The sequence below is a fragment of the Aspergillus niger genome (assembly GCF_000002855.4).
Source record: "Aspergillus niger supercontig An09".
NCBI lineage: Eukaryota > Fungi > Ascomycota > Eurotiomycetes > Eurotiales > Aspergillaceae > Aspergillus > Aspergillus niger.
The window spans coordinates 236,210-260,654 of record NT_166525.1 but is presented as its reverse complement, the minus strand read 5'-3'; the positions used below and the strand labels follow the sequence as shown (position 1 = coordinate 260,654).

General features: G+C 50.7%; 11 protein-coding genes across 11 annotated transcripts; 4 read left to right on the top strand and 7 right to left on the bottom strand.

The window, feature by feature from the left end:
* Positions 1-41: 41 nt before the first annotated feature.
* On the bottom strand, positions 42-1,958 carry An09g01240 (uncharacterized protein; the record flags this gene model as incomplete). Its single annotated transcript, XM_001393405.3, has 1 exon — positions 42-1,958. One exon carries the CDS (start codon positions 1,956-1,958, stop codon positions 42-44), a length of 1,917 nt encoding a protein of 638 aa, XP_001393442.1.
* Positions 1,959-3,073: 1,115 nt separating this feature from the next.
* An09g01230 (uncharacterized protein) lies at positions 3,074-3,496 on the top strand (the record flags this gene model as incomplete). The annotated part of the gene is made up of 3 exons (XM_001393404.1): positions 3,074-3,188; positions 3,281-3,395; positions 3,466-3,496. The coding sequence occupies 3 exons, from the start codon at positions 3,074-3,076 to the stop codon at positions 3,494-3,496; spliced, it is 261 nt and encodes an 86-aa protein (XP_001393441.1).
* Positions 3,497-3,589: 93 nt separating this feature from the next.
* An09g01220 (uncharacterized protein) lies at positions 3,590-6,298 on the bottom strand (the record flags this gene model as incomplete). The annotated part of the gene is made up of 5 exons (XM_059749582.1): positions 3,590-5,107; positions 5,159-5,470; positions 5,640-5,883; positions 5,939-6,034; positions 6,198-6,298. 5 exons carry the CDS (start codon positions 6,296-6,298, stop codon positions 3,590-3,592), a joined length of 2,271 nt encoding a protein of 756 aa, XP_059605809.1.
* Positions 6,299-6,506: 208 nt separating this feature from the next.
* An09g01210 (uncharacterized protein) lies at positions 6,507-7,535 on the bottom strand (the record flags this gene model as incomplete). Its single annotated transcript, XM_001393402.3, has 4 exons — positions 6,507-6,775; positions 6,834-6,873; positions 6,926-7,036; positions 7,098-7,535. 4 exons carry the CDS (start codon positions 7,533-7,535, stop codon positions 6,507-6,509), a joined length of 858 nt encoding a protein of 285 aa, XP_001393439.1.
* Positions 7,536-8,588: 1,053 nt separating this feature from the next.
* Positions 8,589-10,498, bottom strand: An09g01200 (uncharacterized protein; the record flags this gene model as incomplete). Its single annotated transcript, XM_059749581.1, has 3 exons — positions 8,589-10,241; positions 10,302-10,338; positions 10,413-10,498. The coding sequence occupies 3 exons, from the start codon at positions 10,496-10,498 to the stop codon at positions 8,589-8,591; spliced, it is 1,776 nt and encodes a 591-aa protein (XP_059605808.1).
* A 1,263-nt stretch (positions 10,499-11,761) lies between these two features.
* On the bottom strand, positions 11,762-12,887 carry abnA (endo 1,5-alpha-arabinanase abnA-Aspergillus niger; the record flags this gene model as incomplete). Its single annotated transcript, XM_001393400.3, has 4 exons — positions 11,762-11,897; positions 11,949-12,034; positions 12,094-12,570; positions 12,621-12,887. 4 exons carry the CDS (start codon positions 12,885-12,887, stop codon positions 11,762-11,764), a joined length of 966 nt encoding a protein of 321 aa, XP_001393437.1.
* A 2,728-nt stretch (positions 12,888-15,615) lies between these two features.
* Positions 15,616-16,780, bottom strand: An09g01180 (uncharacterized protein; the record flags this gene model as incomplete). The annotated part of the gene is made up of 2 exons (XM_001393399.1): positions 15,616-16,142; positions 16,195-16,780. The coding sequence occupies 2 exons, from the start codon at positions 16,778-16,780 to the stop codon at positions 15,616-15,618; spliced, it is 1,113 nt and encodes a 370-aa protein (XP_001393436.1).
* A 1,824-nt stretch (positions 16,781-18,604) lies between these two features.
* An09g01170 (uncharacterized protein) lies at positions 18,605-19,798 on the top strand (the record flags this gene model as incomplete). Its single annotated transcript, XM_059749580.1, has 4 exons — positions 18,605-18,919; positions 18,980-19,036; positions 19,085-19,486; positions 19,523-19,798. The coding sequence occupies 4 exons, from the start codon at positions 18,605-18,607 to the stop codon at positions 19,796-19,798; spliced, it is 1,050 nt and encodes a 349-aa protein (XP_059605807.1).
* A 178-nt stretch (positions 19,799-19,976) lies between these two features.
* On the bottom strand, positions 19,977-21,008 carry An09g01160 (uncharacterized protein; the record flags this gene model as incomplete). Its single annotated transcript, XM_001393397.1, has 3 exons — positions 19,977-20,203; positions 20,274-20,780; positions 20,840-21,008. The coding sequence occupies 3 exons, from the start codon at positions 21,006-21,008 to the stop codon at positions 19,977-19,979; spliced, it is 903 nt and encodes a 300-aa protein (XP_001393434.1).
* Positions 21,009-21,639: 631 nt separating this feature from the next.
* Positions 21,640-23,271, top strand: An09g01150 (uncharacterized protein; the record flags this gene model as incomplete). Its single annotated transcript, XM_001393396.3, has 5 exons — positions 21,640-21,737; positions 21,789-21,999; positions 22,054-22,428; positions 22,486-22,758; positions 22,858-23,271. 5 exons carry the CDS (start codon positions 21,640-21,642, stop codon positions 23,269-23,271), a joined length of 1,371 nt encoding a protein of 456 aa, XP_001393433.3.
* Positions 23,272-23,384: 113 nt separating this feature from the next.
* Positions 23,385-24,396, top strand: An09g01140 (uncharacterized protein; the record flags this gene model as incomplete). The annotated part of the gene is made up of 5 exons (XM_001393395.1): positions 23,385-23,478; positions 23,541-23,872; positions 23,951-24,012; positions 24,073-24,288; positions 24,339-24,396. The coding sequence occupies 5 exons, from the start codon at positions 23,385-23,387 to the stop codon at positions 24,394-24,396; spliced, it is 762 nt and encodes a 253-aa protein (XP_001393432.1).
* Positions 24,397-24,445: the final 49 nt, after the last annotated feature.

Here is a 24,445-nt window from a genome sequence, read left to right as displayed (position 1 = left end):
TAAAATAACACAATGTACAACCCCTTATGCAACCATCATATCTACAGCATAAACGCAGCAACACCCATGGCGAGCGCCAGCACCGAGTAATCCAAGACACTCTTGATCGCACCGCTAGTAGCAATCAGCACACTGGGTTCATAAGCTCCAGGCGTAGTGCTGTTTGTCGTGCCGTTCCAGCAGTAATCGTTAAAGCAGGTGGTACAGATATCTGGCAGAGAGGTGTTCGTCCTGTAGGTGGAGCGCTGGAGAATAGCGCACGCCACGCAAGACGGGAAGTTATCATCAACGGTACCGTTACCGCGAGTGACCACGTTCCAGCCGTTGGTGATGACGGAATCACGCTCCTCGTCGCTGTAGGTCAGCTTGAAGGTCGAGAAGTTGGAGTCGTAGGTGTAGGGGCTGTTAGGCAGATAAATGACCAGGGGGGCGGTGCCGGAGATGTTCTTGGGGTCGCAGCCGAAGAAAGTCGGGCGGGAGTTGAGACCCAGGTTGACGAAGGTGTTCTGATCCGGCACGGCGGGGAAGGCGGTGCCGTTGGCGATGCTGGGCTCGAGACTGCGCTCGTAGGTCGCGACAAGGGAGGTACCGTTGGGCCAGTAGTAGTCTGTGTCGGCAGAGGAGTCGATGGCGAAGATGACATCGACGGCACGCTCGGGCTGGATCAGCGGGTGCAGAGGGATGTTCTCGCCGTCTTCACCACCGTCGACAACGTCGAGGTCCTTGGCTGTGGCGTAATCCTCGCTGCTGTCGCGGTAGCCGGAGAAGGGGTTGGGGGAGTAGACGGCGATATCGTCGTTGCGCTCACCGAGGTCCTCGAGGATGTCAGTGAAGGCATCCTTCAGGATCGTGGGGATGCTGGTGCTGTTGATTTGGAGGAGGAATTGGTTGAACAGGGTGGAGGATGATCCCATGATAAAGCCGGCATTGTCGAAGCCGCTCACGCAGGTGCCGTTGTCCGGGATGGAGCCGTTCTCGAACCGGGAGCCCAGATACTGCAGGGGAGCGAAGGCGTAGACGCTGGGGTCGAAAGAGCCGAATTCCCAAGGGTTCACTTCATAAACGGTGGCATTGGTCTCAACGATGATTTCGCCGGGGTTGCGGCCGTCGGCGACCACAATAGGCATGGGGTACTGGCCGTTCTTGAAGTCGTCCATGAGCGCAATGGAGGACCAGGTGTAGTCGGGACCACCCTTGTCATCGGAGGCGTTCACCAGCTGGTAGGACAGCGCACGGCCCCAGTAGTCGGTGAAGGAAGTGTTAAAACCAGCGTTAGCCTTGCCGTCGACTTCCTCGGTAATGTCCTTCCAGTATTCCACCGTGCTGACGATCTGGATGTGGTCGAAGTTGGGTCCCTCGAGCAGGGACTTGTCGAAGCGCCAGACCTTCTCGCTGGCTTGCAATTCACCGATGGAGGAGAAGTTGTTGACGAACATGGATCCGACCAGCCAGCTACCACCACTCAGACCAGAGACGTAGGTTGCCGCCTGCAGCAGACCACCCAGTTGACCGGAGTTGGTGGCATTGTCGGAGCGGCTGTCGAAAGCCTTCAGCGCACCAGCTCCGTTGGTGAGCGCACGGTATCCACCACCCGAAGCCGCAATTGCAATGTTGGGGATGTTGGAGATGTTGCTGGAGTGTTCATTGATGTAGGAGGTGGTATCAAAGCCGGTGAGGTTGAGACGGCTAAGGAGGTTCTTCATCGGGGTGAGGGTCGCATTGCGACGGACCTTGAGCCACTCGGTCTCGTTGGTGGAGATGCCCGAGGCATCACGAATGCTCGGACGAGTCGAGGGACAGGTGACATTGGAGGGAGTGTAGCCATCGGGGGCATTGGGGAGGGCGCGGACGATTAAATCGGCGGCGACGGACGCAACCTCAGCCTCGGCCCTTTCGACAGGCAGGGAAGCGGCATTGGCGAGGCCAGCTGCTGCAGCAGCAAAGAGAGGCAACTTCATGATCGACAGGGACGACGATCGCGGAGGGAGGGACTGGGGGTGGAGGGACGGCACGAGTAAGGGAAAAAGGTTGCGAGAAGGAATCAGCGCAAAGAATGCCTTATAATAATATCATCTCGGGAGAACAGCCACATCTTGCGGATCGTCCGGAAGGCTTTGGGCAGCCTTGGCAAATCCACCATGTGAACCAGAGTTTCTGTACAGAGTACAGTCAGCGGCTCTAGCCGGAGTTCGGCAGGAATGTTTAGGGCCATCCCTCGGTCTGAGGGACCCTTGATAGGCCCAAGAGTAAGGGAACAGCCCCATCCAGGAGGTTTGCTGTCCCTGGAACCACTTCATCCTAGGCAGCAAGATTGCCCCTGCGCCACTGATCCTTCCGAAGGAACTGGGTTCCGTGGGGGCCGACCAGGCTGAATCGCATTTTTCGGGCAGCGAAATCTTGGTTTGCTTTGATCGAGGGGTGTGAGAATTTTCCCAGAAATGGGGTGATATGACATCGACTACTGTTTATCTGCAGGTGCCAGGATGAGTGATACAAACGCGCATGGCCTGCAGTGCCGCCATGATTTCCGAGGAAACATTCCACATCTGGTTCCGGTGTGCAACGTGACAGACCACTCGACAGGGAACCAACCTGTCAGACAGAAAGAGGGAACGAACAAACGAGCAGCACAAACCAAAGGATAAATGCAGGGGATACGAATACGGGATGCGGCTGGCTGATTTCACGTGATCTGACATCAGAGACGAACATGGATGACATAAGCAGGGGAATGCTGACATCATGACGGTGTCATTCACGTGACTGTCAACCAACTGATTTCATCGCAGAGAATTATGCGAATTTATGTGCATAGCTGATGATTAACCACTTCACAAGATCTACATCTGCCGTCGATTGAATCTCAAGTAAAGACTCGGTGATGCAAATAAAGACGGAGATCCCGTCCATGACATCACCAACTCCTGTTCCAGAGTCTATCACTAAGCACTCCCTCCAAGGTATAAAACATATGTAACTTCCATCCCTTGCATGGACATTCCTGTTCCTTACAAACATTCACACTCTTCTCTATCACTCCTAAACGAAATCACTCAATTTAAAACACATCAACATGGACAAACTCTCCGGTCTCGCCTCGAAGCTCGGTGGTGGCAACAAGTCCGGTGGTGATGCGCAGGGCTCGGGCTCCAGCGGAAACCAGGGCCAGGAGGATTACCTTGATAAGGGTGAGTATTTTTCCGCACCTGCATGACACTTTACTATGCGCCATCGTGATTGGAACGGAATGCTGATATCATCTTTCTTCGCCTTCTTGTAGGCCTCGACTCGGTCGAACAGAAGTTCGGTGGTGGCAAGATCGATCCTCAGAAGATGCGCTCTACGAATGAGAAGATCACGGACACGGCGAGGAACCAGTTTGAAAGTGCTACCGGGTAAGTTTGTTTTATCGTGGAGGAGGGGGCATTGTTTGCGATGATGAGGCTAATGTGCTTGGGCGTACAGAAAGAAGGTGCCGGAGAAGTTTTCGAACTAGGGACCGCTACGTGACATGACTTTGTTGATGATCGTATGATGGATAATGAATGTTACTATAAGAATATATTATGCTAGTAATAACAACACACAATCACATTCGCTGAAACGATGACAATAAGTTCTGAAATCCCCCTGAAGTCCTTTGCGGCATTATATATCTTGTGTGCATCCGGCACAACTGCAACATAGTCTGCACCTCCTGAGGCACTGCCGCTCCACTCTCATGACATCCCTCGACTACCCGCTCGTAGTACCCCTGTGCCTCGACATACTTCTGCGCCTCCATGTGCAACTTGCCCAACATCGCCAGCGTAGACTGCACCTCAGGACACCCCTTCCCCAGTCGACTCTCCGCCCATGTCAAGTATCTGCCCAACCATGGCGTCGCCAACTGCGTATTCGACTGCTGATGCATACCATACAGACCAGCCACGCGGCGTCCCTGCGACGCATACATCACCCCCATCAGGGCCACGATGCTCATAGTTTCGGGATGATCCGCCCCTAGTTCCTCCTCTGCATTTGCCAGCGCCCGTCGGAACGTCTCCGATGCTACCGTTGTCCCGTCCGGATCTAGCATCTGACTGCCACCCTGCAGCCTCAATGCCCGAATGGCGAGGGGATGGCGCGGGCCAAGCAGATCAGTGAGCTCACGTGCAATCTGTGCAGCCCCTTGCGCTAGCTGGTCGACTTCTCCGCTGAATTTCATGACCATCAGTGCCCTCGTATCATTTGACCGCATCGAGAGCATATGGTCGGCCGTGTCAAGAATGGAAGCGTACACGCGTATATGATTAGGTCCCAGTAATTGCTGCAACCGTTCCGTGACCTTCTCCGAGACCTGGATAGCTTCTTGTCGTCGTTCGACAGCGCCGTAGGCGACCGCCAACCTTCGTCGTGTGTCGAGAGTGTCGAGATCATCTTCTCCGATAGTCATTTGCTGCCGGGCCAGGACATTCGCGCATACCGACTCTCCTTCCTGGCCTTTCCCCTGATGGCAGAGGATCTCGCCCATGAGACTTTCGGCTTTCATGGCTAGTGGGTGACGCTTGTCAAAAACACGCTGACTGTTGGATGAAACCCAGCTTGCCCATTCTGCGGCTTTGGAGAGATATCCGGATTCGAGGTCGATGGAGGCGAGATGGTACCCGATCTCGAGGGTGCTATGGTGGTCTGGTCCAATGGTGCGCATGTGTTCGTTAAAGATGTCATATTCGAGTCTCCGTGCCTCGTCCCAGCGATAGTTGTTCTTCAGCTCGGCTGCCTTGATGGAGCGAGGGTCGTTGTCGACGGGGGTGTATAGAGTGCCGATGACGCGTTTGGTGGTGGGTTCGGGCGTGGGCGCGGCGGGATATGGGATGCTGCTGTTTCCTGGAAGGCGCGGAGGGAGAGGAGGGGCTGGATGAGGTGATACGGAAGGTTGCGGTAGATATCCTTGTTCTGTAATAAGAACTTGGTCGGCAATTTGTTTGATGTTTCCCTTGATCAATTTATACATCGGGCCGCGGCTGCCCACTTTGCACATCTGCGAGTGGTCGGCGTCCAGCTTCAATCGGGTTTCGCGCTGGCCGGGGAGTCCCAGGACGGCCGATTCCTCATCTACCACTAACTATAGAACCTCAGTTAATCCTTGAAGTGCTAAAAAAGAGCTCTCACTTACGTGGCTCACTGAGGCCGGTCCAGCACCGCCCAAGAATACCTCCTTACCCTCCACGAAGCTGATCACACGATAGTCCTCAAGCTGGTGTGAGAACCGGCTCGTCATCTGCCGTGTGAACAGCGAATTGTGCTCCAGGCAATCGAGCAAATCATTACTGGCGTGTCCTTTGGCGACGAAGCGCGCCACTTTTGCTGCAATCTTGCCTAGCTCAACACCTTTCGTGCCCCGATGCGGGCAACCAAAGAAAACGAGACCAGATGTATTGTTGCGGATCGAATTGTACTTGGGATCTTCGTGTGCATTCAGCAGTGCCTGTCAAATCAGTTGTGGTTCTTTTATCCATCAGGAGAAGTCAGACTATTACCTGTTTGATTACAAGCCCACCCAGACTATGGCCGATGAATATTATTTTCGGCGGTCGCACATTCTATTACACGTCAGATACCGTTGCTCTCTCCATTACTCCGGAAGTGAAACGTACTAACTGTGGATTCCGCTCCAAATCCAACAAGTTCAGCAACGTATTCGCGTGATCTTTGACGCTGGCAGTCGACATGCTCTGGGGATTTGTGATGGTGGAGTTATACCCGTAGACGAAGATGCGTGCCTGGGGGATATCCTGAGGAAGATAGTCCCGCGGCCAGAAGGTGCCATTCTCGTGCGTCCATGTCTCGAATGGGTGGTTGTCTTTGCCTCGAGGGTTTAAGCCGTGGACGAAGACGAAACTACAAGATTAGGCAGACTGCTCCTGTGCATGATAGCGTCCGGTATATAACTCACTCGATCTTGGGCTGCTCCGCAGAGTAGACCTCTTCAAGGAACGGAAACTCATGTCGGGAGGCAGCCTCCATCACTGGATAAGGAACGCTCTTATGCCTGTTGAACGTTGCTGTGATGTGGTGTATGTTATGTGAATATGGTGGAAGAGAGATGAGAGTCAATACTTGCCGCTAATAGAGGGCGCACCTCATGTGATGAAGAATGCGAGCCTGGAAGACGCGAACTATCCTCCAATCGGCTATTTTTACCCCAGACATACCTAAATACGATACCAGGAACGTGAGCTATGCAGCTTGTTCCTGGACGTAGTGCAGCCTCGCGGAGTGAGGCGCCGGTCATGCCGAGGACGAGGTCAGTCATGCTTATCGTCCCCTACGATAGGGTAGGGAATACGAGGAGCTCATGCAGCTTAGTCTTGGCTTAAGCACAGCCCGTGCCTCACTGTCATTCGGGGTCGTCGTCTATCCTGTTAATAGAAAGGGTCGTGTATGTACATATGATTCCATTAAAACGCCGGCTGAATGCGATTCTTGAAAGTCCACACCAAGCCTGATCTGCCTCATGCACACTACCAAGCACCGACGATGCCTGCAATGGGGATGTCAATGCCAGTGGTGTAGGAGCTGCTATCGCTGAGCAGATACACGTAAGCACCTCCCAGCTCTCGAGGGTCGGCCAGACGAGGCATTCCTCCGTAGTATTCCATCTTTGTATCCCAGTCCGGGGCGGTTTCCACGTAGTAGGTCATCGCGGTGCGGACAAAACCAGGGGAGATGCTGTTCACGCGGATGCCGTGCTTGCTCCACTCCATCGCCAAGGTGTGACACATGTTGCGCACTAATGGGGATGCAGTTAGTATAGTGCGGAAGCTATCAAAGAGAATAAGATTACTTACCTGCGGCTTTAGTAGCGCCATAGGGTGCAGACGGAGCAGCCTGGGAATCAATCAGCACAACTCTCACACCCCTATGGGGAAAAGGTACTTACGCGATTCGGACGATAAGAAGTCATACTAGCAGTCATAACAATGGACCCCTTAATACCAAGCTCCATGAACTTGCGAGCGACAATCTGGGCGCAGAAATATGCACCGAAAACCTGCACCCGTAAGCACCCGCGTGCTGCATGCATGACGCGACCAAACAAAAGGTCCACTCACATTTAGGTTGAACATGCGCTCCAATTCCGGGCGCTCAAACTTGAGCGCCGGTTGGTGTTTGGTCATGCCCGCATTAGCCACCAGCCCATCAATTCGCCCGGTTTCCTCCACAATCTGATTCACTGCCTTCTCGATACTCTCCTCGGATGTCACGTCGGTCTGGATATATCGGAAGTTCGGGTAGCGGGTCTGAAGGGCAATGGTCTCCTCTCCAGGCTCCATGAGATCCATTGAATATACGAACTTTGCGGAATTGGCGAGACACACTTCCGCAATGCCCAAACCAATGCCGCGGTTGGCGCCGGTGATGGCGATCACCTTTTGCGCGAGTGTGACCTGCCAGCTGAAGGTCGAGTCGGGCATGGTGTTGACAAAGGGTGTGGAGGTGCCATTCTTAGCCTCTGCAGCGGAGGCAGTATCTGTAGAAGTTGGCGACATTGTGAAGAGGGGAATGAAGGGATTTGGAGTAGTTCGAGAGGAGTGATTGAAGGCGATGTTGGACTGCTTAGATAGCTGGGAATCCGGGGTGTCCCTCCCCTTTTGAACCCTCTCCGCGATCGCACAGGTTCGGCTCGAGGCAATTGCATCTCGATCGGACTTTACGTCACATTCCTTTAGAAACTGGCGCGGATTGACCCCGAATTGCCCTCTGACAGTGCGGGGGTTAACTCCGATAGTAGTACTCTGTACCCCGCGGTCGGCGATCGGCCAGCCCTGCGATCGTCTGCCTCGACTCGAGGCACTCCGCTGGACAACTCATCCTCTCCTGTCAGTAAATCGATCAAAAAGACAAACTTTGAGTGAAACAGTCCGATATCGCGTGCAATCTCTGAATTACAGGTGGCCTGATTGTCTCGGGTGCTTCGTCGGAAGAACTTCCACACCGCCCGTCTGAGGACGTGCAGATGAAGCAGTTCCCGAAATATACTTACGAGTATACTAGACAGTAGGGTAGTTCAACTTAACATACAAAGTACCATTCAGTGTGACTCATTCCTTCATTCCTTCGTTCTAATATACAACTATGATTATGAACCTATAGTCCAATATAATGTGTTTGAAAATGTTTCAGGACATGACTTAATGTCGCCAGGCTTGTGCTGGTGATTTCGCAGTGATCGCACTGCAGACGGTCGCGGACGGTCGCGTGGGGGTGAATGCAAACTGACAACTGTGCCTAATGCCTCAGCTCACTGCTTTTGCACCTGAACTGCATCCCGTCGATGAAGCCAATAGGTCCCACGAAGTACCAGCTGGTTCGTATGAACAAGCATTGAATGTGGAAATTCTAGGTCGTGAAACCAGAAAGGCCATCCTTACGGTATTCTGATTCGAGGTCGTTGCGTAATGAATATCTAGGCCAACAGACTCTGCTCTCGAAAATATCGATTAATTCGAGCAATGCTGCCCGCTCGTGAGGGGTATGAACGCTCATCCCAGCTGCAGAAAAGGGTCAGCAAAGAATCATACCACGACAACAAAAGACCCTTCTTACCCCCATATATACAATACAGTGACATAAGGCTGGCAGCGACGTTGTCCTCGCTTATAGTTCGAGCAATGCCACATAATTGTGTTCACTGACGTAGTAAGCAGCTTTTGAGCAGCACGGTAATCTTGGAACCCGTTCACAGTCGGACGGTGTGATAATACCAGAATTCTAGCTAAGCTTTGTATTTGCAATGCCGCTGCATATGGGGGCGGATGGACCCAGATCGGTGGAAAGACGGTCGCGTCCTGCTCACAAGGGAGTGGATTGAACTCCGGTGGCAAATAATCCTGCCATTCCTGCAGCATGTAGAGGAGCTCATTGCCCCTCTCCAATCGACTCTGTATGTCTTTAGATGCTGCCTCTTCACGCGAGGCATAGTTGACGCATTGTCCAAGGATGTATGAAACGAAGCCGGCCAGCTCCGTCGGGGACAGCGAGGAGATGTGTCGCTTGGGCTTCCAGAAGCTGAAGACTCGACGTCGCTCCCGCATTGCTACCCAGACATCCTGCCGCAGCCATGCCCACCAGATGGCTTGACGCAACCCCCCACATTCTCCATCGTTGTTTTGGTACCTTTGAATCCAGAATACCCCTTTCAGATGCCGCTCCCAGTCGCGATTGGATCCATCCACCATTTCGTATGTGCTGATCAGGAGTGACGTGGTAATGATCTCGTGGCTGTATGCGTAGCTGGGATACTGCATAGCCTTGTTGAGGTACTGCAGGGTCTCGTAGTAATACTGGACTGCAATGTTGCGATCGACATCTGGGAAATCCATCATTCTTCTTCCATCTTCCCGGGATGGAACAAGCCCTGAGCCTTTGTAGGTATGCCAGATGGAAAGATGGCGTGCCGAGAGGGCCAGAAGGGCCTTCATTACACCTATGTTTCTCATTGCCAATTGTGGAACCTTACTCGAAATCTGTTGCGTTGGGTCAAAGAAATCATACCAACTAGACATGTTCCGTACAAAGTGTTTGAACATGAGGTGTTCTTGTTCCGATAACTGAATGGGCGCGGCAGTACACCAAGAGGACGGAGCATCGGGAAGCTTTGGATGGCCATCAGCTGCAGGCGATATTCTCTTCTCGATATCCGGATCACGTTCAAAAGAAGCGGCTTGAAAGCTTTGACATTCCCTAACATTGTGAGGTCGCAGGGTTGCGACCGATAGATGGGTTGTTGATCCCTGGCAAGCAGGATTCACGTCTCGATGCGGTGATGATAGGAAAAAATTCCGGTCCGCATTGACAGCATCGTTGGCCAGAAGCTCGAACCAACTCAAAGGAGCAATTCTCGTCGATACCGAGGAATCTGTAGCCGGAGATGGTGCGAAGTCGTGGATTGAGGCCGAAGGAGAGACATGGCTGTGTTGATGTAGACTAATCTGAGGCGGCACACTGCTGTGTTGGCCCCTTGGAGATGCCGTAGCCGACGCTCGGTGAGTGGAAGCGTCTTCATGTTGGCAGACATCTACCAAGACTTGCAGGGGCTCGTGTAGCTGCACCTGTGGAGTCAATTGTGATGAAGGAGAGGAGTGCACTGGGATGGTTGTTTGTTTAGCCCCTATACTAGGAGTTCCAGATTCATAGCTGCTCCCATAAACACAGTCGCGTTGGCCTTTGGCGCAAGGGCCGCATTGTGGGCGAGCCTGCGTCCGAGTCAGCAGGAAATATTTTTTGCGAAAGAACGTTTCGCTAAGTTGCCGTACCTCATCACACTTGACATGGCGACGCTTGCAAATCAGGCTGTGGCAGTCAGCAGGTCCGTCCAGCAGAAGGAATACTAGCACTAAAAGAAATTCGGAGGATTGGTCACTGACCAGCCAGTGGTGGCCCGCAATCCACGGCCGCGGGATTTGCGAGGTTTCCGAACGCCACGCGAGGTCCCCTGCGTAACATCGGCCATTGTACCTCACATCATCGGGGTTCTTCGGCTACAGCATGCGAGGATGCGAAGCGAAATGGGAAACAACTGGATGGGGAGATCGATAGTCGGGGGGTGACAGGTCGCGACGAGGCCCGGATTGACGTTGGTTCGGGAGTGGAGCAAGCGAGAAAAGCCGAAAACTATCCACTGCCGAACTGCCTTCCTGATTCGACAATGGAAACTCACCGAATCACCTCGTGACGAGCACAAGTGTCTGCTGCGGGGATCGAACCATGGATGATTCCTCCTTCTGAACAATGACTCGCTCTATTCCAGTATTGGACGGAAATGAGGAGTGTACACCGCACGATAGAAAGGCATCGCAGCGATCGTGTGGGGTACTCCTGTGACCGCACAAGCGCATGAGTTCACAATAGCAAGTATAATTTCGAGCATATAAGCTTTGCTGCTAGGCCGTAGACAAGTATAAGGTTCCCTCGTGTCGCACAATTCTTCCCTTTGTCATTCGATCAAATATTATCCCTCCTTAATCCAACATCGCCGACAGCGGAGAATTGCTTGGTCCCCTATTCATGCATTATAATAGGCACCATCCGTAACAAGCAACAGATGTTGCTGACTGTGTGTATTTGAGTCGATCTTTGCTGGCATGAAGACCGACAGACTCCCAGAATCTTCGATGAACGGGTGATCGTGGCAGAAGTTAAACCGAGCGCATCGAAGGGATCGTATATGGCTTCAATAGCAAAATGTAAGCTGGAGGAAAGTAACACGTTAACGCGATGTTGTTAGGAAGGCTGTTATTCGATCTTAGTACGGCCCTTGTGATAGTCACTATTGGCAGGCTAGTCTGAAGCGCAGGGCGGATGTGACTGACTCGCGCTGCACGGATCGAGCGAGTACCAGTTCCAGCTTCTGTCACGCACACAGTGCATGCAGTAGGGATCTCAATCCAAACTGATCTTGAATCTGCATTACGATGATCAGTGTGAGAAGATGGAAATGCTCTAATAGAGTGGTTGAAGGGAAGAATGAATGTCTTCACCAAATGAGTGGATGAATGGGTGGGGAGCAGCTGCAGAGCTTAAACTAAAAACAGAAACAGAAATTGAGGGACAGTACTGAAGCCTCAGGCAGAGCACTCATGCGGGCTGCATTAGTGACTAACGATTCCACTATGTACTAACTAACTATATCTCGGCCGAGTTCATAGCCGCAATCCTATATACAACTTGTAGACCCTCTCGTAGGCAGCACCATTTCCATCGCCAACCAAGATGCTTATACAACCGGCCATCCGCTAGAGAAGTCGATCGTGTTCCACCCAAACTGCGCGTCAGAATCCGCGTATCCAATCGTGGTGTTCATGTAGTGGTAGTAAAGAACCGGACCAAGGTTGGGATCGTCATACACACCCCTAAAACATGATAAGCATAAATATCGGTGGGGCAGCTGCAGAATCACTTACTGTCCGCCAGGGCCATAGACTTCTCCATGGCTTTCGAGCACCATCGTGCCCCCGCCATCCGTGCACGCCGTACCGTCGGAGTCAACCTTAGCACCAGGTTAGCTTTCCCTACTTAGTATTTTCTCTAAATGTCGGATATACTTACGAAATCACCCGTGGGCGAAGTCGAACGGCAGACCTTGATATGATACTCCTCTCCGGAAGCGGGCATGGATGTATCGTATCCACAGCAGATACCTGCCGAGTAAAAGAGGTAGTAGTAGTCACCGTACTGAAACATATAGGAACCCTCCTCCGCATGGGTACCCGACGGGTCATACGCAAGATTGTAGGAGGAAGAGGCAGCTGCCGTTGGGGTCGACTTCATCGGGACTTGGTAAATGTCATCCCAGAACGACCCAAAGTTGATGTAGTAGGTGCCATCGGCGTAGATCAGGTTGGGGTCGATCGCATTATAAATCTTGGCTGAGGAAGACGCAATGCCAGTGGAGCCATGATCCGTCCAAGAGCCATATTCCATCGTCTCGGACGTTGCAAGTCCGATGGCGGAATCTTGGGATCCAAAGGTCGACACAGCGTAGTATACATAATAGAGACCATCTACATAGGAGACATCCGGGGCCTGGGCTAGTGTCAGACAGGCCAATCATGTTTGCAGTGGGACATAGTTACCCAAAGATCATCGTTGCCATCGAGATCGATGGACGATCCATCCGGCAGCATAGACCCAACGCTGGTCCATGGTCCTTCGATGGATGAGGCAGAGACGTAGGAGATTTTGTTTCCTGTAGAGAAGAGGAAGTATGTACCGTCCGACTCTCTCCGGATCAAACCGGGGTCATGGGTGGTACAAACACCCGAGCATGCTCCGGGGTCAGCATAGCCATGCACGAGGCTGGCCAGCAGAGGAACCGAGGCAACTGATAGGAGTCGATACATGACGATTTAGGTAGGCGCTGTCACCACTGGATGACTTATCCCAAGCATCCAGATCTACTATTACTATATATACTATTGTGAAGCGACAACTAAACCCACCGGAAGACTACTGTGTCGATTCGTGGACAAAGTGGTTGTGTTTTCCGCCTGTCCGGAGCTACCTCCGTGATACTTTGGTCGTTTCAGGGAGTTACAAAGAACATTTTGAAACAGCAAAATTCCGGAGGCACCTGGTGGTATAAGCCGATGGCCGATGCATGTAGTATGATTCGGCACATCAGCGTGAAACGAGTGGTGTGTAGACAACAGTGACACTTTTAGTGAAGATGCTCACCAACACGTGCGTTGCGATGGGCGCGTCTCTATACAATGGTGAACATGATATACTAGGAAGTAATATGATGTCAGTGACAGGGATGAGATGGAGACCAATCCTGCAACATTAGTTGTTCTGACATCCCTAGCGTGCTCTTCGGACCCTAAGAAAATTATCATAGGCACACGACACGCAAATTTATGACTACGGCCCCCTCGTCTTCGTCGCAGCAATTTGCGGGAGTAGTTTCCGGCCTTAGGCGTATTCTGACCAGTGGTCTCATTAGGCCATAGATGTCATGTCCCTATTAACTACTGACCGATAATTTTCAGGTGGCAGATATGCGGAGTTTATCGCCCACTTGACGGTGGTCTTAAGGGACTCGAGATGTGACTCGCAGAAAGGGGATTCTGTCTCAGCTGCGCCTCCTTGCGCTCTTCGCTGCTGAGGATTGGCCCATGCGAATCTTGGCATAACTTTGAACAGAATCTAGTCCACATCCCGCCAGCGTAGCAGAGACCATCTAACAAGTAACGGTGCCAACATATGTCAATCGTCTCTAACCGTGTAGGAAGCGTAGCTAATGCGGGTCCGTAAATACAAGATGGAAGTCCTCGCTCTTTCTTGGTAAGCTCACATCGATCAAACCAGAATTGGAGAGTTTTGAGAGGAGAGCACACGTCCTTTTCTTGGTGGAGAAGCCATCGTTAGACCGGAAGATAGGTGGGAGAAAGCAGGAGTGGGGTTCTTCAGCAATGGGTGGAGCCGTAAGCGAGAGCTAGAAGAGTCTACCAGAACACGAAACCCCCTTTTGAGAAGGTCCAGAGAGAGTCTCTACGGGGATCGTACTACCGTGGACATGACCAAGCTCCTGGCCGATACAGAATGAATATTTGGTAATTTTTGTGAGATTTACGTAGGATGTTTTGTTGGATTCATCCTATGTTGTGTTTACTGGGTCTGAAAGCGGAAGGGCAGCCTGAGGCTTTCCACCGTGGCTCAACCCAGACCACATACCCGAGCAGAAAGCTTCACTGCGGTCCTGATCACATCACATTCATGATCTACACACTTCCATGCCACATCTCTCGGATATCGTCGGACACAATAAGACGTTAAAGGAATCAGTAACAGTTCCCCTCACCCTTTAAGCACACGCTCATACTCCTAAACCCACGAACACCGGGCATGCATGGCCTAAACAATGCGGGGAAGGATCCCCAACCCGGCAAAGCACTTGCATTAGTCGATGGGAACTAATTATTACCCTCATACTATTATAAGGGACTCCGTGCGGACTTCCGCGCGGGCAAGATGATCATATGGCCATACGCGGAAGGATTATCTCACCTCTCAGGAAGGGATCTACATCTGATTCAGTTGTGAGTGGCCATCCCACCGGGATGAGCATTGCTGACGGGCACGGCACTCTTCACGGATTGAACCTTACTTGGGTGTACATTCGTATCCAGTAGATAAGAAGATGCAAGCTGAGCGTCTTGTCCCATTTCTGGCTTCGTTGGCTGGTTTAGAAACTATTCATGGGGCGGAGGACATTTCTCATTCGGCCTTGGAGGAAATTAAGCACAGTTGTTCCGCCTAACAGGAGCCACAGTCACCGGTCGTATTGTCTTAGATACATTGCTTGAAGTCACCAAAACCTTCCGTATACGGCAATAATCCGGCATAGACAGACGAAAATTTGATTTGCTGCCTTGTGGCCCACATTAGCCTGTTGGACAGACAGTGCGCTCTGATCTACTAGCATCATCCTCTAGGCATGCGTATATGGTCGGGCACTGCTCAACGAACGTCTTCGGTCACGAGTCTCCCAACAACACTTCATCTATGGGCGTACAGTCTGACAATATTCTCTGGTGGTACGAAGATTGAAGAACAAGGAGACACCCGTAGACCCATCATTTCATTACCTAGAACCGTCATAACTGCTGACTGTCACATAGGCCTGCCTAGTCTGAAGGTTCCGGAAGGGGAATGAACACGGTAGACCTTAGAATGGTTTGCCGGCGGGAAATTGTACGTTGCCCAGCCATATGTTCATTTATCCCCACTTGATGCCGTAGTTGGTCACATAGAGGGGATCCCAGACATCAGAATGTAATACATGAATAAGTGAATAAGTGTGTGGCCTTGATTGGTACATGTAGATTTCCCCCTCTCCTCTCGCAAATCAACACAATCTGATCGAATCATTCCAGGAGCATAAGAAGCACAAGAAATCAATTCTCCCATGTCCACAATACGTGGATCAAATAAACTGGCGCATAAGTCATCAGAAGGGATCCATCTTGGCATGGAGCAGTCTTTGGATTGTACACCGAAGAAAACGAAGGAACGCATGCGATATACCAATGTAGACGACCAGCGCGCACGACGACAAAGAAGTAGTGACTAATCTCCGATCAAACCACGCTTTTCCCGGCGGCCCATGAAGCTGAAGTACCAAGTTGGTTCGCCATGTTTGATCCGACAACCACTATCCCAATTTCGTAGCTCATTATGCCTCCAGTAATCATCATCCCTGTCACCACCTGACCGTAGATCCTTACTAAGGTCCATGCAATCCAAACAGAGACCATCGAAATATTTGCTCACTGTGCTCGCTGCTCTCAGAACAATTTCTCCCCATGATTGATTGCAGGAATTGCATGACCCAACTTTCCCAGTTCTGGGGTTTGTATAGGATCTCATATTTTTTTCATCGAATAGACTCAGTCTTTCGAGCATCTCTTGAATACTTTGGTTTCTCATGGAGTCCTCCAGGGGCCAAACTTCAATCCTCCCTAGCTCGCGCAAATATTCGAAAGTCGTAAGTTCCTTACAGGAACATTCGCCATTGTTGACGATATCTCCGACTTCGGCGTATAGCTCTCGGTGGAGAATGACACGTAGGCGCCCACGGGCCGCATTGATCTGCTCTGAAATTGTAGCATTAGTGACATGATCAGAATCAAGATATTGGACACCCACGGATGATGCGCGGTGGCAAATGCATCTGTCTAATATCTGTCGGATTGCTCTCGGTGATGTGGCCCACAGATTTATAAACGAGCCTTTTGGTAACCTCCTGAAAAGCAGAGGCATGGTCGAATACGAAGCATGGATACATTGCTTCCCTAGCAAACCGCATGTAGTAAAATGTGTTGATTTGCTTCTGGGTCTCATGTCTCCACCAATTCTTGAACCATGAACTCAGTCTTTTCTGATCAACGTTATACTTATCGCAGGACATGATCACATGCCATGTCCCTGCAATAGTCACTGAATCGAGAGACATGTCCTCGAGGGTGCCGTGAAGGCTTCGCAGGAGAACTTCCATGCCCTTGCAGTTGTCCTTCAGGGTAATCTTCCGACTTTCAGATTCAAGCCATCGCCCGTGGCTAAACATTGCTCGAAAGTATTCAAATTCAAGTAGCTTGTGGCGCTCAACTTTCATTGAAACGCTTCTTACTATTTTCTTTCCACCCATATAAGCCCCAGTGTATTCCGTGATGAGGATCTCGGTATCCGCGTGTGGGGAGATGGCTATCTCCTGGATTTCAGCGTCAGAACTCATCTTGAATGTGGCTTTGACAACGAATTAGGAGAAAGTGAAGAGAAACCAAAACGCAGTTGGATGCTTTGGAATGGAGTTCAGCTTGGGAGTGGGAGAACAGGTTAGAAGAGATGCTGGAGCGAGGAAGGAGGAATCCTGCGCGTTGTGAAGGTAAACTTCGTTGGTGGTACGCGTGTTGCTCTTGCAGGTATTACTCAGTCACTGAGACAAGTATCAGGAAGTGAATTAAATCTTCCAACACCTCAGTCTCTCTAGTTAGAGGGCTCACATCTAGCTAGGTGACGCCCCTTAGACATGGAGTAGTGTTCCAAATGATCTAAGTGTTGTCTTGAAGTAACAAGGGTTGTGGGTGGAGCACCTCTGGTTGAGAGAGGATGAAACTGAGGACCCAATATTACTGGGCAATTTACTGAGTCAGAGAGACTGAAAGTAAGGTAAATCTAAGATGAGATGAATGCAGTTATGAGTTGACGAATCCTAAAACCTGTGCTACCAGTGACCGTCCATCTTTCAATTCGTTTCATTGTAGAATCCAACATTGCTCAGAATCAAGTTGAAGCGAAAGGTGAGCGTACAAACTCTAATATCCTCTGTGAACAAAGCTGATAGAATAGACAGCCAGCAGTGATACAGAGTATGATATATGACTGAGAAGTGTCAGGTACGTGTTAGGGGCAGCTGCCTACATCTCAACTGCCTCTTTCCGAGCATATAGCTCCTGAAGAGATGGTTCATGTCCCTCGCTGAGCAGACACTGCCAATTTTTTTTTTTTTTTTTTTTTTTTTCCGCTCTCTCTATCCCACCTCGTGCCTCTCTCCTGACACAGAGAAAAAGGAGCCGTGTTCCGTATCTGATCGGTTCCCCTGCGGCTTTCTCGGCCAACTATTCCTCACAAGCCCAGAGTGCGGTTTCTTCTGCCAGTCTTGTGGGTCTTTCTTCATCCCCAAACTTTGGATACGGAAAGACACAAACGTCTCTTCTTCCGAGTCAGCCTTCTGCACCCTACTCACCTGCTGAACAGCCCCCGCTGGGCCAATGGGGGATCACTACCACAATTTCAAAAAATACAGCTGTCGGAACCACCATGGTTCGTCGTAAGTCGACCATCGCTGCACCCAAACCAGGCAAGGGAACTCGGCCCAATAGGAAACGTGTTGAGATCAGCGCTATGCAGCGATCTCAGCCGTCTGAAGAACCTTATGCAATAATTCGTGGGAAGAAGCTTAACTGACTAAGAATCGGATGACATTGTGTCCTGGTGTTTTTCGTTTCAGTTTGAGTCACCCCTGCTGCTTGTTGGTGGCCATTAGTATATCGTTTTGGTCTACTTGGCAGAAATCTGTTTTGACATTAGATAGAAAATACAATTCTTACCAAGCACATCCCTTCTCAATCACACATATTGTATTCCTGCACAAGGCCATCGATATTACAATCGCATGATCGCCTTGGGGGTTGCAATATCAACGCATGTTGATTGTGTCTGTTAAGATGGTACATAGGAAGGCCAGGAGAAAGCCAGGGGTAGTTAAGTGGCGTGGGACGAGATCCAGCTTCACATTTGGGTGCGAATTAGAAAGAGCGAGGTGCATAAGGGAGAAAACATCTGCGTGCGTCAAGGTATCTGAACATCAGTTGTTCCAATTCGCCTCCTTCTCAGCACAACTTTCTTTTCCTTTCGTCTCTACATCGCCATGTCTTGTCCCACTGCTGAAGGTGTCAGCGAGTCAGAGAATGGCGCAAGCAGCGGTTCGCTCCACCGCCTCCGATAAAACCACCCCGCATCTACTGTAACTCCTCAACAGCCTATATCAACCTTCACCATGATATCCAGCTCAAGTTCCTTCACCTCGATCCCCGTCTTAGATTATGCCCAGGCATCGTCAGCAGATGATAGGCCCAAGTTTCTCGCCAACCTGCGCAATGCCTTGGTCAACGTGGGCTTCTTTTACCTCATCAACGCCCCAATCGCGGCTCGGGTGCGCGACGAGCTAATCGAGAAGACCTTCCACATCTTTGATCTGCCACTCGAGAAGAAGCTGGAAATCGAAATGGTCAACAGTAAGCATTTTCTGGGATACTCTAGACTCGGAGCAGAGACCACAGCTCGGCAAATCGATTATCGAGAGCAATTCGATGTGCGACCGTCACAACCTCGGAAAATCACTCTAGACTGACAATCGTAGTTTGCGACTGAGTTGCCTCCTCCAGCGCCCGATGCACCTCTCTACCGTAATATCAGAGGTCCGAATCAGGTGCGTCATGTCTATTCATGTAAACCACAAGATACTAACACAGTGCAGTGGCCCGATGAGAAAGCCATCCCTGGCTTCCGTCACGCCGTCGAGGCGTACCTGGCTGAGATGAGCCCAGTTGCCGAGGCATTCAGGACCCTCATCGCAGAAGCACTGGACTTACCGCCGACAGCATTACAGCAATTCTTCGAGAACCCAACACAGCAGAAGCTAAAACTGATCAAATACCCACCCCCATCAACTCCATCCGAAGCACAAGGCGTCGGAGCCCACAAGGATTCCGAATTCCTGACATTCTTACTGCAAGCCACACCGCATACCGGACTTGAGGTGCAAAACAAAGCAGGGGAATGGATCCCCGCGCCGCCAATGCAAGACTCGTTAGTCGTCAACATTGGTCGCGCGCTCGAGGCTATCACAGGCGGGGTCTGCACAGCCACAACGCACCGAGTAAATCTGGAGGCGGAGAATTTCGTCGATGCGCAGGGTGCGCCTCTGGGACCGCGGTTTTCGATTCCTGTGTTTCAAGGCATGAGTCTGGACTTATCAGCGGAGAATATTTCCCTCGACATACCGGAACATATCAAGGATCTGATCAAAGATGACAAAGTCAGATCAGATGCCGAGGCGACCTTCAATAAAATATTCAAGGGACGGGTCGGCGAAGGCACACTCATACATCGGGTCATGAGCCACCAGGATGTCGGGCGGCGGTGGTATCCGGAGTTGTTGGACTGGGCCTTGGGCGAGTATGAGAAGTAGAGCTTAACACTAGCATTTCAGGTGGCAGATAACACGGGCCGGTGCTGTATATACCTAACGTTGAAGAAGGTAAACCATCCTTCATACCGTTGAACTCCAACGGAATATTTAATCGCTCTAGCGTCTTGTACATTGATCGGTCTCTGCCAACTATCCTTTCCACAGCCAGTGATCAGCACTAGTCCACATCATCTACCTCTTGTTCGTCTTCTACGTCTATCATATCGTCCCCCTCGCCCTCGTCACTATTATCGCCTGCCTCTTCTTCCAGCACAACCGTCAAACAAATCACCAAATAGACCTCCCCCGTCGCGCGATTTTTCAAGACGTAGCGCAATACATTATTCTTCTCACTGACATATTTGCCAATATGGAAGCTGAACCCGGGTATCCGAATCGCGAATTCTGTTGCGTATTAGCTTCGAAGATCACCCCAAATAACCCGACTATAAATGGAGTAACGCGGATATCGTACCATTAAAATCCAAGTACCCATTACCAAAATCCGCAGCATAAGTCCTCCCCTTCTCAAAGACAAACTCCTGTCGTTTCGCCTCTCCCTGGAAATGCGTTCTCCGTGATGACGAGCTATCGGGTATATTGTACCCTTTCCGAACCTCCACCCCGGATCCTGTGCCGCCTTCTTGCACTATGATATTCTCATTGTTCTCAGCCCCCTCGTCCCTATCGCCAATCGCGAACTGGTTCCATGATGCTAGTCCAGGGCTATATAGATATGGCTTATCGGCATATGCGTCGCCATCCAACGAGGGGTCGAGCGTGGACTTGACGATCTTTAACGCGGTATTGAATCCGGTTGGGAGGTATGAGCGGATCGGGTGGTCGAAGTCATTCCCGAAGATGAGGTCGTTGCCGTTTACGTCGTGGGTGAAATTGAGGGTGAAGGTGAGGGAGAAGAGGTTTTGGCTGAATGGAGGTGTGTCGAAGTAGGTGTTTGTTTTAGGGGAATCGGTGGGGTAGCCTGTGTTTGTTAGGATAATTGGGTGAGTGGTGACGGGTTAGAGGTGAGGGTGTAGATACCTGTATAATCTTTGATGCGGACCCAGAGGTTACTGGCTAAGTGGTCGCTCTTAAATTTCAGAGGAGAGGTACTATTTACGGTGACGGTTTCGTGGGTTTCTGGTGCGTAGGATGTTCCTGCGGTGACTTTCAGGCGGCGATTTTGGGGAGGAGGGGCGCTGGAGAACATGTTGGGTAGTACTAGGTCGCAGTAAGAGCTATTTACACGTATATTATAATATCAGAAAGCTTCAGCAACATCTGAATTGAATAGAAGTGTATCAAGATAGCAAGAGATATTTGCCTCCCGACAATGGTCTAGTTTGTGTTGAGTAGCTCTCTCAACCTTGGAGTCATCGAAGGCCGTTGGCTACCGGGAATGACGTAAATCATCACACAACTTAATCCCAGATAAGATATGACGCACAGCAATGAAGCATTAGTCATCACATATTATGCAGATTAGTTATTTCTGGATTAAAGCGCGGGTGATCATCTCACCCTCCATCGCTCTTACTGTACAAAGTACCAGGCAAGCATGTCAGAATCAAAGTGTCAAGTCTACAGGGCAATGGCTAGAATGTCCCCTGTTTATTCAGGCCAAGATGGTCCTGAAGCGACCTGAAATGCAACCCTGTTTTCCTTTTCGCCCCCGGCCATGGCATCGCGGTGACACTATCCTGATATCATACTTACGCGCGAAGTCAATTAGCTAGCTCTGCAACCTTAATATCCTCCGCCAACGCACCTCTCAACAACATTTCTATCGCTAGTCAAAACCTCAGAAACATAACAATTTTGAACAGAAACAAAGAATAAAAATGCAGTCCATTCTACAACCCATCCTCGGTCCTCATAAGGAGATCCATGATCTCACTGGCCGTGTCGCCCTCATCACTGGCGGTGCACTAGGCATAGGGTCAGTTTTCTGCCACAGTATATCCAGATAGCAACTAATTCGGGCTTGCAGGTACGAGATTGCCCGCGCGTTCGTTCTCAATGGCGCCAAGGTATACATGACCAACCGCAAAGAAGAACAAGGCCAAGCTGCGATCGAACAAATCAAGAAAGAAGCCGGCGAGAATGCGCAGATCGAGTGGTTCCCCTGCGACATGGGGAACTTGAATGAAATCAAGGAAGTGTTTGAAGACTTCCGGAAGAAGGAAGATCGACTAGATCTTGTGCGTTCCCCACACAATATCCCTCGAAGCTGTCAAAACTGACATGGGCGGCAGCTTATTCTCTCGGCTGGAATCAACGTCAACCAATACGGTGAAACACACGACCACATCGATCGCCATTTCGAAGTCAACTGGCTGGGCCAATTCTATGTCGTGAACCTGGTCTACCCGTTGCTGAGAAAGACGTCCAAGTTACCGAATACCCCTGCGCCCAGAATCGTCTTCGAGACCTCAGAGCAGCATCGCATGGCGCCTAAGAATGTTCATTTCGCTACGCTAGAGGAGATCAACAACCCCGAGGTCGGCAACCTGGAGCTTTACGGTCGGACGAAGTTGGCCATTATTCTTGGCGTGAAGTACGGACTGTTGGATCGGGTAATCAAGCCTAACAATGACAACATCTACGCGCTGTCTGTGCATCCAGGCGCTGTAAGTTATATTCCCACTGTCCCTTTCTCGAGACAGCCGTGCTAACACGATGCTCAGGTAAACACAGCAATGCAACAACAATGGAAGGACGCATATCCCGGCCTCTTGGGCAAGCTTCTAACCACAGTAATGCTGGCAGCCGGTCGAACACCCGAGCACGGCTCCTTCAGCGCACTGTATGCGGCGACAAGTCCCGAAGTTGAAGAGAAGGGTTGGAACGGATACTACTTCAGTGACCCTGCACAGCCCGGAAAGGAGTCTGCGCAGGCGTCAGATCCTTCGTTGGGTGCTGCATTATGGGACCTCAGTCACCGGATCATCAAGGAGAAGGTTGGCGATGATGCCATTGTCGACTGGAATGCCAGTGCTTGAGGCAGACACGACTTTTAGCGATTAATTGTACGTTATGATAATGATGTTGTATATCAGCTTCTAGAATGTAGCTCAATATTGCAAGTTTCTTTCGATGGTGTCATCAGCTACTGCGAATGTCGCTCCATAATCATCCCGGAGAATCTCACTTTCTCTCCTTCAATATACATCTTCTCAATTTCCATGAGTATACTGCCTACAAATTCTGATCATCCACCTAAAGTCAGTATATGTTCTACGGGCACAATCTTATTTCCGCCGGACTTAATATCACAAGTTTCTCCCATGCTATTGCACCAGTCCCCCTCCCGGGGTATGCATCGAAGCGCGGTTCCGGCCCGTTGCCGGCCTCCCAGTGGCCCACCGGTCTCTGCTTGCAACGATCCCGGCCACCACGGGAATTGGTCGCTGCTCGCTAAAAGCCGGGCGGAAGCTATCTCCGGCAATGAAGGATCTCTAGCCCAGGTATAGATAGACAGACTGCCCCTCTTCCTTACTCTACACTTTATCTAACTCAATAAACAACCCATTGTCAGGCCAATTCACCACTAAAGATTTAACACATCCCACTGAATACCGCAACAATGACCTGCGAAGCGTGCCGTACTATCCCCCCTGTTATTTCGGAGGGGTATACACCCAAGGGGAGTTATACGCAGATTGCTGATTTGAAGACATGTACATCCCTCACTTTTATCAATTGGTCTCTTGTGGAAATAGCCAACTCACTAGTAATCAAGATATCACCGGTCCCTCAACTGCTACCATCGGCATCATCGACATCTACGACATCTTCGGTATCTCCAACCAAACCATCCAAGGTGCTGATCTCCTCGCTGCGCGACTCAATGCCCTCGTCCTAGTCCCTGATTTCTTCCACGGTGAGCGCGCCGATCTGGCGTGGTTCCCGCCGGATACGGAGGAGAAGAAGCAAGCTCTCTTTGGGTTTATTAATACCAAGGCATCGGTGGCGGAGAAGGTGGGTGTGTTGGGGAAGGTCGCTGAGGATGCGAAGGTGAAGTTTGCGTCGGTGAAGAGTTGGGGTGCGTTTGGGTTGTGTTGGGGTGGGAAGGTGAGTATTACTTATTTCTCAAATGGATATTGTTTGGGTAAGTAGAGTGATGGTTATGTATGCTGACGGTATTGGCAGGTTACTGCGCAGGTCTCGGGGCCTAATTCGCCTTTTGTTGCTTCGGGGCAGGTGCATCCTGGGTATGTTTTGTCAATCGTTAGGATGATAGATGAAAGTTGCTGATAGAGCATGAATACTAGGTTCTTGGATGCCGAGGAGGCTAAAAAGCTGACTATTCCCCATATCGTGCTTGCGTCGAAGGATGAGCCCGTTGAGGCCGTCAAGGGGTACTCTGAGGTCATTGCTAGCAATGGCATTGGTGGTATTGTCGAGACTTATCCTACCATGTGGCACGGCTGGATGGGTGCTCGTGCTAAGCTAGAGACTCCGGAGGGATTGGCAGAGTATAAGCGGGGGTAAGTATGCCATTACCCATTAGAATGAAGGCTATCTGACGATGGTATAGGTACAATCAGCTGGCTGATTTCTTCGAGAAGTACCTCAAATCGGAGGCGAAGATCTAGAGTGTTAACCAGATCAGTAGACTCAGACAGTGGGCGGAGTATATATTGT